Source organism: Pelobates fuscus, chromosome 3 (genome assembly GCF_036172605.1).
Source record: "Pelobates fuscus isolate aPelFus1 chromosome 3, aPelFus1.pri, whole genome shotgun sequence".
Lineage (NCBI taxonomy): Eukaryota > Metazoa > Chordata > Amphibia > Anura > Pelobatidae > Pelobates > Pelobates fuscus.
The window spans coordinates 21,207,792-21,227,767 of NC_086319.1; the positions used below are offsets into that span (position 1 = coordinate 21,207,792).

Genomic DNA, 19,976 nt, shown 5'->3' on the forward strand with positions numbered 1-19,976 from the left:
AAAATGCCTTTGTTCTACCAAATTTTGCAAAGCCTATGTACACTCAATTGAGCACATCTGGGACACCATGTCTCGCTCCATCCACCAACGTTGCTCCACAGACTGTCCAGGAGGTGGCAGATGCTTTAGTCCAGGTCTGGGAGGAAATCCCTCAGAAGACCTTTCACCACCTCATCAGGAGCATGCACATGCATTGTAGGAAGGTCATACAGGCACATGGAGGCCCCACACACACTACTGAGCCTCATTTTGACTTGCTTTAACCCCTTACGGACACATGACATGTGTGACATGTCATGATACCCTTTTATTCCAGAAGTTTGGTCCTTAAGGGGTTAAGGACATTACATCAAAGTTGGATCAGCCTGTAGTGTGTTTTTCCACTTTAATTTTGAGTGTGACTCCAAATCCAGACCTTCATGGGTTGAAAAATTTGATTTCCATTTTTTAATTTGTGTGTGATTTTGTTGTCAGCACATTCAACTATGTTTCAGAAGAATATTTAATTCATTCAGATCTAAGATGTGTTATTTTTGTGTTCCCTTTATTTTTTTGAGCAGTGTATTTTCAGTTATGCCTATAAAAATTGAAGCATGGAAAAGGGAAACAGTCACGGATATTTAGGTGCCAACAGGTATTTAATTTCCCCATGTATTAGAGAGGCCCACCCCAAAGAATATATATCAACCTAAAACAATATTAAAAACACACTAGCATGAATGGTTTTTCCAACACAACCTTCAGGGAACAATGTTGGGTCAGGAACAAACATGCATCTCTCTCTCTCTCTCCCCCCCCCTCCCCTCCCCCCCCCCCCCCCCTAAATATAGCAAAATCTTACCTTTACTTCAGTCTGCTGCTGCTGGCTCTGCCTGCTTGGCTGGCATCAGACATTGTGTTCTGAACTAAGCACAATGCTTTCACATTAGATTGACTGAGCTTGTCAAGGAGGCAGATCAGGTGCAGAGCAAGCACAAGCCACACACAATAAATAATTGAAATGGGTATATATTTGTTTTTTGTTAAGTTGCCTAATAATTATGCACAGTAATAGTCACCTGCACACACAGATATCCCCCTAAAATAGCTATAACTAAAAACAAACTAAAAACTACTTCCAAAAATATTCAGCTTTGATATTAATGAGTTTTTTGGGTTCATTGAGAACATGGTTGTTGTTCAATAATAAAAGTAATCCTCAAAAATACAACTTGCCTAATAATTCTGCACTCCCTGTAGAAACAATACATAATACAAATTAGCCCTTATTTTGTCTTATGTTTTAAAGTGAAATTGATCAGTAATGAAGAAAAAAAAAAAAAAAAAAACAGTCTTAAAGAGGAAGACAGTAGTAGAATGATAAGCTTGAGGGTAGTCACTAAGAGTTTGTGTATAAAATCGGAACGGTTTCACATTAATATAAAGTTACAATGTATTTTGAGAGGCACAGGATTATGCTCTAATTGATTCACACCAGCAAGAATGAATACAAGCTATATTACTTATTGCAGTTTCAACATGGAATCTGCATCTTGTTTTCTACTGCATGATTGCTAGTTGGATGTCTGCTTCATGTAGTTTCTCAGAATTCCCCGAGCTGAATGGAACAATTTCTCCAAAACACCCCTAGCTCAGGATATACAGAAGGTAGACAAGCTAATGTGACAAGCTAATGCAAAGAACTGCTGATTGTAGAAAATAAACTAAAACAACTGGTAAGTGATGGGAGCTGGTCACATAATCAGTCTCGGGGTGCAGTCTATCTCGTCAGTGTTTGATGGTATGATCCAACTGAGAAGATGAGATCATTTCTAAATAGCTAAGCATTGTGGACCAAGGGAGAACCTGTACAGGCTCTACTGAAAAATACAGCAATATCAGCTTTTCGCTTTGCCAAGGAATCGGAGCGGTCTGTGCAACTCGCAAGGTGATCAGACTAATTCAGCCAACCAAATCACAAGAGAACAGCAATCATAATCAGAGAGGGCACAACTGATGTAGGGACATGGCACCCCCTTGCACGATGAGCCCCAACAGATAAAAATTATCCCCCATCACAAAAAAACTGTTTTGAAACACACATATTAAAGGGACACTATAGTCACCAGAACAACTACAGCTTATTGAATTTGTTCTGGTGAATCATTACCTTCAGGCTTTTTGCTGTAAACACTGGCTTTTCAGAGAAAAAACAGTGTTTACAACTTCACTGGCTACTCCCCAGATGGCTGTAAGAGATCCTTCCTGGGTCACAGTTGCCGAAAATGCATCCAAACATTCAGTATCTCCTCCCTCTGCATGCAGACCATGAACTTTCCTCATAGAGATTGAATGATTCAGTTCATCTCTATGAAGAGATGCTGATTGACCAGTGCTGTGTTTAAATAGTGCTGGCTCTGCCCTTGATCTGCCTCTTTGTCAGTCTCAGCCAATCCTATGGGGAAGTGTTGTGATTGGATCAGGCTACCACGTTTGCTGATGTCAGCAGGCAGGTCTAAAGGAAACCGGGACAGAGGTAGCAGCTACAGACTTGAATACAAGTAAGATTTTGCTATTTTTAGGGAGGCATGAGGGGACCAGATGGTGGTTTTAACCCTATAGGGTCAGGAATACATGTTTGTGTTCCTGGCCCTATAGTGATCCTTTAATATGCATTTTGTTGGTTGGAAATGAAAGCTAAATTGTGGTTGGTGGAAGCAATGTCTTCTGTAATGCGAGTGGGATGGATATGGATAGTGAGAGAATGTGCACAATATAAAATACTTGTTTGCATGAGGTAAAGTTAGTAGCTCTTTTTACCATGTGAATTTCAAATATTTAACCCTTGATTTGCATCAAATTAAGCTTTGCAGCAAACTTATTGTACAGTTCTAAGGAACCTATAATGTCGAAAGAGTTCATTTTGTGAATCTCTGATTTGGAAGTTGCCAAAAAGTCTAAATGCGTTTGTCCAACCTGGGTATAAACTCTGCAAACTGTTTAAAATACAGCATATAAAGTTCCCTTTTGGGCAGCGTCATGTGCCGGTGTAGCCGCAGACTAGTCTATACAAACAATCTTTACCACGATTGGGAATCCTTTCATATAACACAGCAACATTGTTCAATAGTTTAAAATATAAAATAAACACATGATTTTTTTTCAATTTGTTTAAGCACATTTCATTTTGAAAAACATCTTGCATGCCTTCTCGGAAGAGTGGAAACTAAAAAACACTTTGTTGAATAATTGAAAGGGCGCACCTGCTTTTATTTTTTCTGTTAGCAATAATATATACAGAGGTAAAGTGGTCAATGTTGGTCATTATCACTTCTTTTGGTTTGTTCACCTATAAACCTTTAGATTACACCTAAAAAGAGTATGGCACCAGAATGCTTCAGTACATCAAAATCTTGACTTTTTTTATTTTAATATAAAAATGTAGCTCCTGAAACACACACACACACACACACACACACACACACACACATACATACATACATACATACATACACACACTAATATAATGCTTTAGGTTTCAAAAAAATAAAAGTAATAGTTCTATATACAACACGTGTACCATACAAAGTGTATCCAAAAGGTTCTATTGCTACCAAGCTTTTTCTAAATTTTAACAGGTTACATAAAACCTTTTCTTTTACAGAAAAAAAAAAGTAAACCTACAGAAATTTTTTTTTTATATTTCTCAACAGATTTTGATGCATACTTATCCCAAAGCCAGTTGTCATATGTATTCACCTGTAATAAAATACACGTTAATAAAAAAAATTCTAAATTAATTTCTTCAAAGCAAGTTTCAACAACAAACAGGCACATATAATTAAATTTATATATTTATGTATTTAAAAAAAAAAATCTAAGGGAGTAGTGGATTTATAGAGAGAACCATGTGCTGAATAAGACTTCTCCATAATGTAAAAAATAAATTAAAAAAAAAATGTATATCTATATACTTCTCTATATATATATGTATTGAAAAAAAATCTGCTTCAGCAGAAAAACTTGAAGGTAATGTTAATTTTGCAATCTACCAAATTCAAATTGTTTTGGAAATACTTTCAAGAATTATATTTAGAGTTCTGCAGAAAAACAAAAATGTTTTCTAAATAAAAAAGGTTTAGTGTCCTACATGAAAAATAAAAATATACTTTTTGCTGGGAGGATTTTTAAAGGAGTCATGATACATAATATACTATATATAATACTTTAATGCCAGTGCATTCTTCAGACGTTGTAATAAAATAAATGCATATTTTATAAGCCCATTGTACTCTTCTGCATGGTCATTGCATCTTTTAAAATATTCCATTAAATACAGTAGTCAAAATATGAGAATGGACACGCTAGGTAGCAGTATGTATTAAATATATTTTAAACATAGCTATTCTTTCCAATTTAGCAGTTTTACAAAAAAAAACAATTTTCTTTGTGTAAAGTGGTGCTAAGATTCAACCCTTTGTTTTACATTTTAAAACAAAATCTACATTTAGATCAAATAAAAAAAATAAAAAAAAAACCAAAAAACTTCAAAAAGAAAAAAGGCAAAAGCCTAGGGAATTTAAGAACTACCTCAAAAGTCTGAATAAGTTAATTTTCCCCCAATATACAGTTATATACAGATTATGAACACTATAAACAAGACATTTAACAACTTTAGTGGAAGCTCCTCTGAACTACAGGAAATGGATAAAATCATGAGAACGGCAGCAAGGTGCATGCTCCATAACAAAACATCTTCACCCATTCCGTCACTGGGAATCAGATCTTCAATACATTCTTTCAGAGGAAGAGGTTAGAAGTAAAGCTTAGATAAACAGTTTGTGAGGCTCGTTGTGTCCTTTTAGCAGTCAATCGATATCGCTAAAGTCACTAACTGATTCGCCTTGAACCCTGCTTAAATGGTTCACAGCTCTGTCATAAGCAACCCGTACAGCTTTTCGAATGCTTGAATTTCTTCCTTCCATCATCTTCAATTTATCGATGGTTTCGTCAATTCCAAGGGGAACCATCTTTGACTTTGGGAGCCACTGCCTAAGAAAATATATATATTTATTAGTATAACATAATAAAATATATCAGAATCTTAACTAAAAGTTTTTAGAGTTCATGAAAAAGTCAAAGTTACATTTAGCAGGAATAAGGTGCCTGCCTACAGCTGTTGTGCTTGTCAGTACAGAAAGAGGGCATCTTGTTCATATTAATTTCATCAAATCAAATTGCAATGAGAAGGAAATAGAATTTTAATTTATATTTTTTTCTGCATAGCTTGCCCCCTCCACACCCAGCACATTGCTCTAACTTGATCCATCATCATTAATACATAAGTGTCATAAGGAGAGCAAATGAACTAAAGGATGCAGTTCAGTTGGTCCCCACTTATGTCAAGCTGGTTTTAGCTCATCTTGTGTAATTACAGAAATAACCTAAACCATTTACATATCAGACATATCCCATACAAAAGGGAAGTCTAGATGCAAAATGTAGGCCAACTATCTCTGCACGAAAGATACAGCAACTCCAGATGATCGTTTCAGCCTAGTTACGCCTAGTCAATAAGGTGTAGGGAGGTCTAGGCAGAATGAGCAAGGACTTTGTTTGAGATCTGAGCAGGGACCCAAAGAGTAAGCAATTTGAGTTGGTGTTGCCTGTTCTCCGTGTTCTCTTGTGGCCTGTTTTAGCTTTAAGAGTCCTATAAGTTTAATCTGTCTAGTGTTTGCCAACCATCAGAATTTTAGGATGCATCTGTGAGCCGAGCACCAATATCCAAGCAATCATACTAACTAAAAAAAGGACCAGCTACGAACCGTTGGCACCTGTTTTAGCAGCTCACGCTAATTCTCACAGACAGAAGTCTGAAAAATATGGAGGGCAAACACAATTTGGGGAAATCCCTTTACACAGAAGAACATACTGCAAAAAGAGATCTCATCAAAGCACTAAGTATACTTAAATTAAGAAGTGGCAAAACTGAAAGGTTGCATTATATGTAACTGCTCTTACCAGCTTCGCTTATTATCAAAAAATAAAACCAAAAATAACTTTTCTTCAGCCCTTGTCTGCATTTGTTCTCCAGTTTTCAAAACATCCAGTGGGGGCACTGGGATAGCAACACCATTGTGATGACAACCAACACGGGGCATCTTGGGGTCAATTATCTAAGATAAAGGAAATTAATATTACTAGTCACATAAGCAAGAAATGTGAATCAAGTTATTACCGGTAAATGCACACTAAATATAAATGGTTTGGTATAGTGAAAAGGTATGTAAAGTACAACTAACTATAAAGGTTATGTTCTAGAAATCCCCATCATGCTTGTTTTTATAGTAGGGAAGAGAGTTAAGCGCAACAAACTTTGTAAGCTGACATACATTCAGGAGTCAGTGGTTCGTAGAGTTGAAGAGGTAAAGTAAGTATATATTTATAGGAGAACACATGAAGCAGCTTCCACTAGAGGGAGACATTGTGAGCACTAGACAAAACTGGGTTTGCATTTAAAAAAGTCACAGGATGCATCAAATGCATTGTGATTTTGTTATTTAAATTTATTTATTACATCATGCCAAGTGATTTTATTGGCCTTTGCAGAAAGATACGCAACAGGATTTTTCAAATTTAATAACAGCAATGTGTATATTAAGTCATAAAGGTGAAGTTTAGGTAAAAGGTGTAGATCAGGTTACAGTAGGAGGTTTGTTTTTATACAATTTTTTTCTTGCAAGCACATTGGGCCTTCCCCATAGGAAAGAGTTGCTTGAATGCTTTCCTGCGGGAATTTCAGACGCTGGATGTCCTCATGCAGAGTCAGGACATTCAGTGTCAGTTAGGTGAACTAAAGTCCGGTAAACTCCTGGAAGTGCCTCTAGTGGCTGTCTGGTAGACTGCTACTAGAGGCTGTCTTAGTGCTGCAATGTAAATATTGCCATTTCTCTAATTCTGCAATGTTTTACATTACAGGATTTAATGACACTGCAATGGGATCATGTGGTCTGAATGCAGTGTTATTAAATCCTGTATTGTAAAACATTGCTTGAACTTTCTAGGAGTCTGAGGCATTTATGTGGGTTAATGTCTCTTTAAACACCCCCATAACTGCCTCCCACTCCTAGAAAGTACAAGCCACGCTACTAACCATCCCTACAGTACCTCACAAAAGTGAGTACACACCTCAACATTTTTGTAAATATTTTATTATATCTTTTCATGTGACAACACTGAAGAAATTACACTCTGCTACAATGTAAAGTAGTAAATGTATAGCCTGTATAACAGTGTAAATTTGCTGCTCCTCAAAATAACAACTCACAGACATTAATGTCTAAACCGTTGGCAACAAAGTGGAAATGTCCAAATTGGGTCCAGAGTGTCAATATTTTGTGTGGCCACCATTATTTTCCAGCACTGCCTTAACCCTCATGGGCATGGAGTTCACCAGAGCTACACAGGTTGCCACTGGAATCCTCTTCCACTCCTCCATGATGACATCACAGAGGCCTTTCCCTCCCCCACCTTCCTTTGAGGAGGCCCCACAGATGCTCAGTAGGGTTTAGGTCTGGAGACATGCTTGGCCAGTCCATCACCTTTACCTTCAGCTTATTTAGCAAGGCAGTGGACGTCTAAAAGGTATGTTTGGGGTTGTTATGTTGGAACACTGCCCTGCGGCCTAGTCTCCGAAGGGAGGGGATCATGCTCTGCTTTAGTATGTCACAGTACATGTTGGCATCCATGATTCCACTCAATGAACTATAGCTCCCAAGTGACAACAGCACTCATGCAGGCCCAGACTATGACACTCCCACCACCATGCTTGACTGTAGGCAAGACACACTTGTCTTTGTACTCCTCACCTGGTTGCCGCCACACACGCTTGACACCATCTCAACCAAATAAGTTTATCGTGGTCTCATCAGACCACAGGACATGGTTCCAGTAATCCATGTCCTCAGTCTGCTTGTCTTTAGCAAACTGTTTGCAGGCTTTCTTGTGCATCATCTTTGGAAGAGGTTTCCTTCTAGGCTGACAGCCATGCATACCAATTTGATGCAGTGTGCGGCAATGTTCTGAGCTGACCCTCCCACCCCTTCAACCTCTGCAGCAATGCTGGCAGCACTCATACGTCTATTTTCCAAAGACAACCTCTGGATATGACGCAGAGCACGTGCACTCAACTTCTTTGGTCAACCATGGCGAGGCCTGTCCTGTGAAACAGCTGTATGGTCTTGCTCACCGTGCTGCAGCTCAGTTTCAGGGTCTTGGCAATCTTCTTACAGCCTATGCCATCTTTATGTAGAGCAACCATTCTTTTTTTCAGATACTCAGTTCTTTGCCATGAGGCGCCATGTTGTGACAACTTCAAGTGACAAGTGTGGCGAAACCAACCTCGCCACTATGAACTGGAGAAGCCTGGTTGCCCGCCTGCTGCCTTTGGACTATGGCCCTGGGAGATTGGGCCCTTTAAAAAAAAAAAACATATTCGGCCCTAACAGAGTGCATGTCACTCAATCTGGCCCTTTAAATACAGTGGGGTCATTCGGTACTTGCCCTGTGTGAGAGGCGATACCCCAGATAGCTATGCCATGGAGCCCATTCATATAATGAAAGACTATGGGAAAGACTTTAGCTCCATGGCAATTGAACTGTGTGAATAGGATCTGAGCGCTATTCAGTAGTTTTGTGCGCTCAGATCCCAGCTATCTGGGGATATGTGAAATGTCTGTGATGTGTAAAAGGTGACTTTATGTATTTTAAAGTGTTTTACTGTCTTTGTGTCCCCGTGTGCATAATGGAGTCTGGTCTCTGTCCTGGGAGGTAATTGGATTACTTCTCCATTGTCTCCAGGAGAGAGGGCTCTGTAAAACCAGTCTGAGCCAGATAGCCATGTGCCAGCCAGGGCCCAAAAGATATTTTACTAACTTTTGAACCCCTGGTCTGATTCATGCCATTTCTTTAATATGGTGTTCCCCTGAATGGATTGATTGTGAATATGTGATTTTTATGTGAATGTGATGTATGGTTTTAGAGTTATGAAAGTTGGGTAGAAAGTATGTTTTAACTGTATGTGTAATTGAGTTTCCTCTCAGGATAAGGAGAGGGAATATGTGGGATGTAACTGTGATGTGATTGGTTGTTTTATCCCTCCCTGTGGGCGGACCTGTATTTGCAACAACTGTAATAAAAACCAGGCTGGGTGTGCCAGCACCTCAGTTCCTGTTTAACCCTCAAAGTGAAGTGTCGTCTCATTATTGGGAGAGGATATATTGCATGCTGTTCCAGTTTGACTGCTAGGAGTGCAAACCTATTCGTATGGTTCCTATTCAACTGTCTACAGCATTCAGAGGCTTGAGAGGATTTATATGCTTCTCAGATTCGGTGATTGTGGTGTCTGCCAGAGTGCTTGGAGTCCTCAGGAAACGCTAGGAGCATCCTTTAACGGAGGTACCCAGTCGGGGTGCCAGGCGATCCGTTACAACCAGTATGAGAAAGTGCAAGTGCGATAACACTAAATTTAACACACCTGCTTCCCATTCACACCCGAGACCTTGTACGAGTCACATGACACCGGGGAGGAAAAATGGTAATTGGGCCCAATTTGGACATTTCCACTTAGGGGTGTACTCACTTTTGTTGCCAACGGTTTAGGCCATAATGACTGTGTTTAGGCAAAATTACACTGTTATACAGGCTTTACACTTACTACTTTACATTGTAACAGAATGTAATTTTTTCAGTGTCGTCACATGAAAAGATATAAAATATTTACAAAAATGTGAGGGGTGTACTCACTTTTGTGAGATACCGTATAACAATAAATGACAGTAGCAAGAAAGGAGATGCAGTGATTGCCTATCCTACCTAAACTAGGGGGTGGTATCACAGAATCTCACCTCCTATTTGGAGGACAGTCACCTAAACTGTGCTCCCTAAAAGGGGGTGAGACCCTTAAATGCCAGACTAATAGCCAGACATATGCAGATCCAAATAATCAGGTAGGCACTACCTTTGGAGGTGCCGAGGTAAACAGGGACAGCAACTACTTTGTTTTTTTATTTTTTGGATCTCCGTATGTCTGGCTATTAGTCTGTGTGCTGGACTGGGGGACACAGTCTAAGATATTTATATTCTGTGTTTACCCATAGCCCTCCCTTAGGATATTTAGGGAATTGTTCCCTTTTTACTTTAAAGGACCACTCTAGTGCCAGGAAAGCATACTCGTTTTCCTGGCACTAGAGTGCCCTGAGGGTGCCCCCACCCTCAGGGACCCCCTCCCGCCCGGCTCTGGAAAGGGGAAAAGGGGTAAAACTTACCTTTTTCCAGCGCTGGGCGGGGAGCTCTCCTCCTCCTCTCCGCCTCCGTTCCTCCCCGTCGGCTGAATGCGCACGCGCGGCAAGAGCTGCGCGCATTCAGCAGGTCGCATAGGAAAGCATTTACAATGCTTTCCTATGGACGCTTGCGTGCTCTCACTGTGATTTTCACAGTGAGAATCACGCAAGCGCCTCTAGCGGCTGTCAGTGAGACAGCCACTAGAGGAAATAGGGGAAGGCTTAACTAATTGATAAACATAGCAGTTTCTCTGAAACTGCTATGTTTATAAAAAAATTAGTTAACCCTAGCTGGACCTGGCACCCAGACCACTTCATTAAGCTGAAGTGGTCTGGGTGCCTAGAGTGGTCCTTTAATCTTTAAAAAAAAATAAAAAAATTGTTTGGAAGTGGAGTCTTTTTTCTTAGATGGTAGAGTCTTATCAGAGCGTTATACTTGCCTGTAGAATTACCTATTGAGGCGCTGGCTCAGACTATTATTAGGTTGAATATCAGAGGGGTTTTGTTTTGCCCCATTGAGAAACTTACCTGCCCAGAGGTGGATACCATTTACATAGCTGCAAATTTATCGGTCTAATTCCACCTTTCTCCTCTATCCCACAGACTCAATCAGTTCTACCCTTTTAATACGGAGCTATTTTTGGTTTATTTTTTAAACATTAGATCTCAATAAAAGGTTCTAAGATAATTTTTTTCTTACTGGGCCTCTTCCCTTTGCGCTCTCTATTAGTGGAGTATATTGGGAATTTTACTTTTCATATACAAAAATATCCCACAAAAAACACACACACTTCTGCTAAATGCAAACAAAAACAGTTTTTGCAGACTAGTATTGCCTCTAGGATAGATGTTAATTCTTATGTTATTAAAAGAAAAAAATTAGTTTAGAACATTAACAGATACCGTATATACTCGAGTATAAGCCGACCCGAATATAAGCCGAGGCCCCGAATTTTACCCCCAAAAACTGGGAAAACTTATTGACTCGAGTATAAGACTAGGGTGGGAAATGCAGCAGCTACTGGTAAATTTCTAAATAAAATTAGATCCTAAAAAAATTATATTAATTGAATATTTATTTACAGTGTGTGTATATAATGAATGCAGTGTGTGCGTATGAGTGCAGTGCGTGTATGAGTGCAGTGTGTGTGCGTATATATTAATTGAATATTTATTTCCAGTGTGTGTATATTGTGAGTGCAGTGTGTGTGAGTGCAGTGTGAGTGTGTGTGATGCAGTGTGTGTTTGTGTATGTGTTGGTGGGGGTGGGCATTTAATATATTATTAATTATTATTATTTTTTATTTTTGTTATATTATTATTATTTTTTTGTATTATTATTTTTATTTATTTTTTTAATTATATTTTTTTTCGTCCCCCCTCCCTGCTTGATACATGGCAGGGAGGGGGGCTCCTTCCCTGGTGGTCCAGTGTCATTGGTAGTTCAGTGGGGGGAGAGGGGAGCTGGCAGAGCTGTACTTACCTTTCCTGCAGCTCCTGTCAGCTCTCTCCTCCTCCGCGCGGTCTGTGCAGCTCCCTCTGTCAGCTCACAGTGTAAGTCTCGCGAGAGCCGCGTCTCTCGCGAGATTTACACTGGGAGCTGACCGAGGTGCTGAACGGACGGCGCGGAGGAGGAGAGAGCTGACAGGAGCTGCAGGAAAGGTAAGTACAGCTCTGCCAGCACCCCTCTCCCCCCAGTCTGTATTATGGCAATGCAAATTGCCATAATACAGACTCTGACTCGAGTATAAGCCGAGTTGGGGTTTTTCAGCACAAAAAATGTGCTGAAAAACTCGGCTTATACTCGAGTATATACGGTATTCATATAATGAAAAAAAAATTTAAAAAAATGTATATGTATACACACACACACACAAACTGATTGTCAGGCCATGAAAGTTATTCACAGATGAAAGCTAGAGTGTCCCAAATACAATCATCAAGGATATGTATTTACTAGTTAGGGTTAAATTATCATTGGTCAAAGGCTAATGGAAATACCCACACACCCCATTTTGGATTCTAACATAATAGAAGTTAGAAACTGAAAGGGCCAGGTACACATCACAAGGTGCATGGAAAGATTTACACACACCCGATGTATGATCACCACCTTAATATAATATATATTTACCCTATTCATACAATATTAAACGGGTTTACTTACCAATGCTGGATAAGAAGGATATCCACTGCACTTTGCCCAGACAACTTTTAACGGTTCGAGAAACGACGCAGTTGCACTTGCAGAGACCCACATGTTAGTCTGCCCAACCTCTAAAGAAGAGATGAAAAAAAATATTGAGGACTGCTTCTTAAAGGAGACTTCAGCCACCAACAAATTCGTAAAAAATATGTATGTATGTAGGTTAGTGCATTTGTTGGGTGGAAAAGCTTTTGGTTTTAAATGAAAGATAGCCTACTAAACTGGTAATGTGCAAGATCTTGGTCAGGAGAAAGAAAACTTATTTTCTTTATGAAACCTCATAAATTGGCATTTTGCCCACAATAATCTACATACCTGCTGCAATTCGGGCTGCTCTTGCGTAATTCCCATTTTCTATGCAAGATATTAATTCGCTTCTGTCTTCTATGGTGTGGCGTCGTATGAGAGCTGGTTTGCCCTTGCCACATTTTGGCAAACTAAAACTGAGAGAAAAATAACATCAATTTATTAAAATGTAAGGGGGAAAAAAAAAAAAAGTAAAAAAAAAAATTAAAAAGGGGGGACAAAGTAACAAAAATACATAAAATGTAAATTATTTTAAATTAATAAATTTAAATTAATACATTTTTGGACAAAAAAAAAAGCATTGGTGTAGAATGTCGCCTTACCTCGAACTGCACAACAAGCTGCTATTCGAAGAGATACTGGATTCTGACGCACAACGTCGCCGAGGTTCCATCTTCCGACTTCGACCTAGATCAAAGTCCTTTGCCTTCTCGCCTTCTGCATAACCATTAGCGAGACCTGAAAACAGGTAGAAATATGGAGTCACAACAGGTATCAGCAGGATCTAATTAATGGTGTGATACAGAAAACATGACTGGGTCCAATGAGAGTTCCAGGTTTTGATTTTTAACACAATATAATAACCTTTAATTGACAGTATTTAAATGAAGCCATACAAACCTAGCAATAAATCGCACTGAATTTTTACGTACCCAGGCCTACGATATCCAGTTTCATTAACTGCCTTTTTGATATATGTGGATGAAATTAATTTGTGATACAACAGGAAGGCCCGTTGTCATACAACATGCTAGGCAACTGCAACTCCAGAAATCCTTAGACATCACAGGGCTCTGCGCATGACTGAACATAATGGCACTTGCAGCACAATAGCTACATAGATGCCTCTTGGTATGGGTTTTTAATGAAAAATAAGTTAAAGTGGCACTGCCACCCCCTGAAAAATTTGTATTTCATTGAGATAGCTTTATGAAATACTCATTAAGACTGTGTTAGACTTTCACTGAAATTTCAACGCAGTCCAGAGATATATTGAGACAAAGTAGGGACAACTTAGCGTCAGTATTTCCTCTAAGCCTGACACTTTTAGACACCAAGCGGAGCTATTGCCATCTAGAAGTGCCAATCCCTCTGGCCATCATCAGTGACTGCTGCAGGAAATTGGCTGTGTCTGTGGAGGAACCCTCCATCTTGCTGGATCCTCCATAGACTTCAATGCTGTACACACTCGCACAAGCATGAGAGTAAAGCAGTGATGTCGGCTCCTGGTGCTGAAGATGACCGTGCCCCAGTGGGACAGGGTCAGGTAAGTAGAATTCCCCTTTACCTGCTCCCCTCGCTAATTCTGCAAAGTCCCCAGATGGTGACAGCGCCTTTTTTAGCAATTCCATGGACTCCTTTTCGTAAACTAACTATTTAAATGACTTATTCTACATGTATTTCTATTTGTGTATCTGTGTCAATAAAACAGTTGGTCTCTTATTTTTCTATTCTGAAGAGAGGAGCTTTCTGAGAACTAAAATACTTGAACTCTGCAAGCACCATAACCAATAGAGTGCACCGTAGTTCCCACTCTAAATAGTAAAACTATTTTAGAACGGTTTGACTTCTTACCTTAAGTCCACTGCCTCCAGTCCTTCCAACAGACAAACGGAAGCTTTCTGAGCAAAGTCTGGAGGTGCCGGATGTAACTTGTTGGCTGAGAGGAAGTCGCTGGCACTCTCAGTCAATGTGCTAGCCATGCACTACAGGACTTAACTCAGGAGAATGGAAACTCCTGCTTAGAAGCTTATGGCTATCCGTCAGAAGTAGTGGAAGCGAGGAGAGTTGCCCTGAAAACCCCTAAAAAGTCAAACCGTTCTAAGATTAAGACTAGTGTAAGACTACTTACAGTGGGGAAAAAAAAAAAACCCCACCAAGGCACTCCTGTCACTATAATCACTACAGCTATAAGGATTATGGAGCTTGGACTGTTCCTTTAAAACTGTTGAATGCAACATTATAAAAAGACATCTTTATATCTCTATTCTGGCATGGTCTGCTAATAGAAGAGCCCAGTTTAATTTAATATTGGAAGTAGATATCTGGGATATAATAGCAGCTAATCCAGGACTCCATTAGAGAAGTCTTCATAAAAAAAGGAAACAGTCCTCTGTATTTTTACAATAAATCTCTCTGAATGATTAAAATAATGTAACATTACTGCCAGTGAGATATTTATGTATTTGTGCATAGTATATAGATCAAGACTATAAAAACACTGTCGGTTGACACACAAAAAACAAACTAAAAAAAAAGAAAAAAAAAAGTTTTATTGTGTGAAATGAAATGTGTAACGTGTTCATTACAATACACTTTGTACTGAAATCTATGTGAATCAACCTTTATGTCATGTACAATTAAAGTGCTAAATTCAGAGCCAACTCTGAAACTAATGTTTCATGAGCTCCTGACAGAATAGAGGAAAATACCACATTCAAGTTAGGGACCAACTCTGCAGAGATCCCAATGAAATAAAACGTAGGGATATGATTTGCTTTATAGAACTTTGCCAAATGGCAAATAGGAGTACATTTCCAAAATACACACAAAAATAACATTAAAAACGCCAACACTCAGAAAAGCTTGCTCTGCCTTCATTGTACAGATGTGGGATATATTCTTATTGTTACAGCATTAGATCAGTATATATCACCTGGGTTGATCATTTTTAAAAGCACTTGGATATGAAATTGTGTGCGCAGGGGGTGGGAGAGATACATTTAAAAAAAAAAAAAAAATGAAATATAAAAAAAAAAAAAAACAATTTGCTACACTCTTAATTATACAAGTAAATGCCTCGGAAATAAAAACTCCCTACATATGGTAAAAAAAAGAAGTCTTTTATTGGCTTACAGATTCAGATTTATACTTTTAGATAAAAAAAAAAAAAAAAAGTATCTACACACATAGATGGTATAAATTTATGAATTACCCAGTTCACACACAGAAAACAATGCCAATTCAGCTTAATTCTGATCTGCATCTGTCTAAAAAGGTTTTAAACACATTTGAAATAGACACATCTAAAAAAAATGTACAAGAACGTAATTGCACTTGTTACAAATATAATATTTTCCAAACTAACTCCTACTGGTTAAGAGTACCAAGCAAAAGCCAGTACAGACAGTAAAAAGGGGAAGGGAGGAAAATGTTTTAAGGCATCTAGATGAATGTAGCGAGGTAGACAATAGTCCGTAATGCTGTATAATATGAAACCGTAAGTTGATCGATGTAAAAAGTGTTGATTCGTATAAAAGGCAAGAGTTTGCTGCAGAATTTACTCCAATAAATGAATCTGTCCTTTCAGCTTATGAATGGTTTGTTACATCTTCTCAATAAATGTTTGTATAAATGCCTTTTTTGGCTTCTATGACAGGCAACATTCCATATAAGGAGTTTTCTAGGCTTTCACGTTTCATGTAAAACCACTGGGTAAACTGTTGCAGGTCCAAAATGGTTCACAGTTTTTTGGAATCCCTTTAAGTTACCTGATGTTTTCCACAAATAGTAAAAAACAGGTCTTTACTGGCAATGGAGTCAGCTCTTTTTTCTGTTTAGGAATGAACACAAATTGAAACATGCTGTATTTTGCTACGCAAACACAAGACAGTTATTACTGAATGCATGCAGTTTAGGGGAAATATACAAAATAAATAAAACTGCAAAGGTTAAAAAAAATACATAAAAATAAAAGGCCAGTGAGGTATAATGTGTCTTTAAACTTAAATGTTAGATTAGAAGATTAATTCCAATATATATATATATAAATAAATGTCATGTGACATCCATGAATGCCATAGGAAACTCCTGTAAAGGGACAGTCTGGACACAAATACAACTATAATGCATTTGATTTGGTTTTCATTAAAAGGGATATAGGCACCAGAACAACTAAAGCCTAATGTAATAGTTATGGTGAGTTTAGTCAGTCCCTGCAGGTGTTTTGCAGTAAACACTGTCTTTTCAGAGTGATTAGATTACATTACAGCCTAGGGACACCTCCGCTGCACCCTCTGCATGGAGACACTGAACTTTCCTCAGAGATGCATTGATTCTATGAGGAGATGCTGACTGACCAGGACTAGGTTTGGCTTGTGCTGGCTCTGCCCCTGATCTGCCTCCTTCACAATATCAGCCAATCCAATGCTTTCCAAAGCATTGTAACTGGCTAAGAACACCACTTCTGATGATTTCAGCCAAGCGGGCAGGTCAGGGGCAGAGCCAGTACCAGCAGTCTGGAATAAAGGTAAGATTTCACTATATTTATGGGGGGCAAGGGGGAGCAGTGGGGCTAGATAGTGTTTTTAACATTATAGGTTCAGGGCCCTATAGTGTTCCTTTAATGTGCTTTATTTTTTGCATGCAAGTGTACCACAAGCCTCACCCAGTCATGCCAGAATGACTTCCTCATCTGTGTATCTCAACAGCACTAAGTGAGTGGCTTTTAATCTCACTCTGGCTGCAGACCGAGAAACTACTAACAGGTAGTGATATCCTTAATGTCTCTTTGAGTGTTCTCTCCTAATATTTGAATGCTGGTTGCTTTGTAGTTTAGATCACTCAGTGCTGTCAGTGGCTGAGCTGTGCATGCAGATATTTGATAAGGAAGTATTTCCGGTATGAACGAGTTTGGCTAAGGAAGCAAGCTTATGATGCAGTATTCTACAAAATATTTATTTTTTTGCAAAAACTATCAAGGTATGAGCAAGCAAAAAATACTGCAAATGAATGAAGCTAAAAACTTTTCAAAGGCATTTTAGTTGTATTTGTGCCCAGAGTGTCCCTTTAATAATATTTTTTGTATGTCCTATTCCAATCTCTGAACATATACGAAACATAAGTGTTACATTCTTAAACATATTACATGTTAGAAGAGAAACATTTCACAGTTTAAATTGCTTTAGACATAACTGTCTATATTCTCTAAACATCCAACTACAGGGAGCTGAAAACCAAATTAAGATTTAAGCTAAAATAGCCAAGCATCAACTAAAGCAAAGTTGGAGATAAGAAAAAATACACATCTGCACTTTTTCCTTAAAATTATGCCTTTTAAGAATTTAGCAAATAATTCCGAGTCCCATGCCACCAATTTTAGGTTTCAAACCACCAAGTCAAACATAGTCCATAACAGCACCTTGACTGCAAATATTAATTTAAAGAGACACTCCAGGCAATAATACAAGTGAATATAAACAGGCTAATAAGGGGCTAAAATGGGGGAAAACTATTTTTACAGTTAACTAGATTGTAATGTGAAAAAATGCAACATGAATAAGAGATCAAAGCCTATTAATGCAGTTGTGTCGGTGCCATGAGTCTGTTTACATACATTTCCAAGTACGAAGAAATCTTGAGTCAGAGTTCTCCAAGGGTACTGACCCAGCACATGATGTCATTTTTCTTCATTATAAAACATGGGCTCATAACTGCATTTTATACATAAACCTTTTTTTGCGGTTTTGTAAATCACATCCAAATATTTATAAATGGTTATCCATTTTTAGATATTTATCGTACTATTCGTCTCAGCACAAAGCTAATACAGTACTGTCTGATAGAAAAGCAACTGGAATAAAGCAATTTAAAGAGAATCTCTTATGTTAGGAACACACATTTGTATTCCTAACATTAAAGTGCTCTCTGGTGGTCTCTGCCAGCAGACCACCCCACAGCTAATAAAAGGTTAAAATCCTTTTTAACAATCACTCGATTCCAGCACCAATATCCCTCAGCGCCTCTTCAAGCGTCAGCCAGCAGGTGGCTAATGCGCATGCGTAGCGAGCGGTATATGCCCTCCACATAAGAAAGCATCAAATCAATGCTTTTCTATTGGGGTTTTCACAGACGCTGCAGAACGTGAAGATGTCCACTGTCAGGCTACCTAATTTCTGTAAAATCCCGGAAGCCCATCAAGTGGCTTTCTAGTAAACCGTCACTGGAAGCGGTCTTCGTACTGCAATCTCAAAAACAACAATGTTTTACAATGCAGGACTAAGTGTGACAGGGACAGTGCACCCAAACCACTTCAATGAGATGAAGTGGTCTGGGTGACTAGAGTGTCCTTTTAATAACCAACAGCAAATGGAGTAATGGTGGATTTGAAATGGCTAGTATTTGTAGTCTTCTTTGGTTTGGAGGGGCCATCACACTACACAGATCCTACTAACATTGCTACATGTTACATAGCATTTTAAACAACATAAGCAGGTTTCCATAATATTACATTGGAGAGCCATAAAAAGAAAGCTATTGTAAACCTAATACAAAAAAAAAACAAAAAAAAAAAAACGACTTTTGCATTTAATTATGCATGTTCAAAATGAGTAGGTATGAACTATTGAGGAAAGCCAACCTTACACAACTTAAAGATTGTGAATTCATGAAAAGTGGCTTAATCATTTTCTGAAGCTTTTTCTACTAAGGGGAATAGTAATGCTTCCCAGGGCTCAATGTCAGATGTCACATGAAGTCCAGCATGTACCGGCAGCAGTGAATCGAGACAGCTCCTTATATAGACAGAGTTCATTTTGTTCATATAAATGTATACTAAAACAGAAATGGTTCATTGCCACCCGACAAAAAGGTTTTCTTAAGCCTACTGGCAATATTTTACAAACAAGTCATCTGGCTCCACCAAGAGAGACATGCGACCGTTGGTATTGCCTGCCACTTTGTAAGTGTTTAAGAATTGGCACATTCACAGAGAGGGGTAGGGGGGAAATGATAAGTACACCAATTGCAAGCTTAGATTAACATGACAAAATCACAGCAGCTGCTCAAAAAACAATGCAAAAAACAACTTCTCGAGTAAAAACCCTGCTTCCTATAGCACTACCTTAAAAATGTTGGAAATTTAACTAGATCTACATTGAGTTAAAAGCAGAGTTTGCTAACTTTATGCAGGCATAATCTAACTAACAGGTCTGGGAAGATTTGAGATTTAATCTCTACAACAAAGTACAAGACTACCAAAACATTTCTTTATCAGTTTGCAAATAACGACACCATGTTTGCACTATTTCTGCCTATTCAACTGCAACATATTTTTATATATAGTTGAAAGTGATCAGATACTGATACATACTAACCAACACACAGAGAATTCAATTCTGGTAGGAAAAAAAAAAAAGAAAATCCCA

The 19,976-nt window shown here is 38.6% G+C and overlaps 1 protein-coding gene across 1 annotated transcript in view; it reads right to left on the bottom strand.

Annotated features, from left to right (window-relative positions):
• Positions 1–4,190: 4,190 nt before the first annotated feature.
• Positions 4,191–19,976, bottom strand: part of BRD1 (bromodomain containing 1) — a 47,294-nt gene continuing 31,508 nt past the window's right edge. The window contains exons 9-13 of the mRNA XM_063446794.1: positions 13,155–13,290; positions 12,841–12,968; positions 12,487–12,596; positions 6,001–6,155; positions 4,191–5,031 (exon numbers count right to left, since the gene is read on the bottom strand). Of these exons, the coding sequence (XP_063302864.1) occupies positions 4,848–5,031; positions 6,001–6,155; positions 12,487–12,596; positions 12,841–12,968; positions 13,155–13,290 (713 nt within the window). The 3' untranslated portion in view covers positions 4,191–4,847. The remainder of the gene's footprint in view (positions 5,032–6,000; positions 6,156–12,486; positions 12,597–12,840; positions 12,969–13,154; positions 13,291–19,976) is intronic.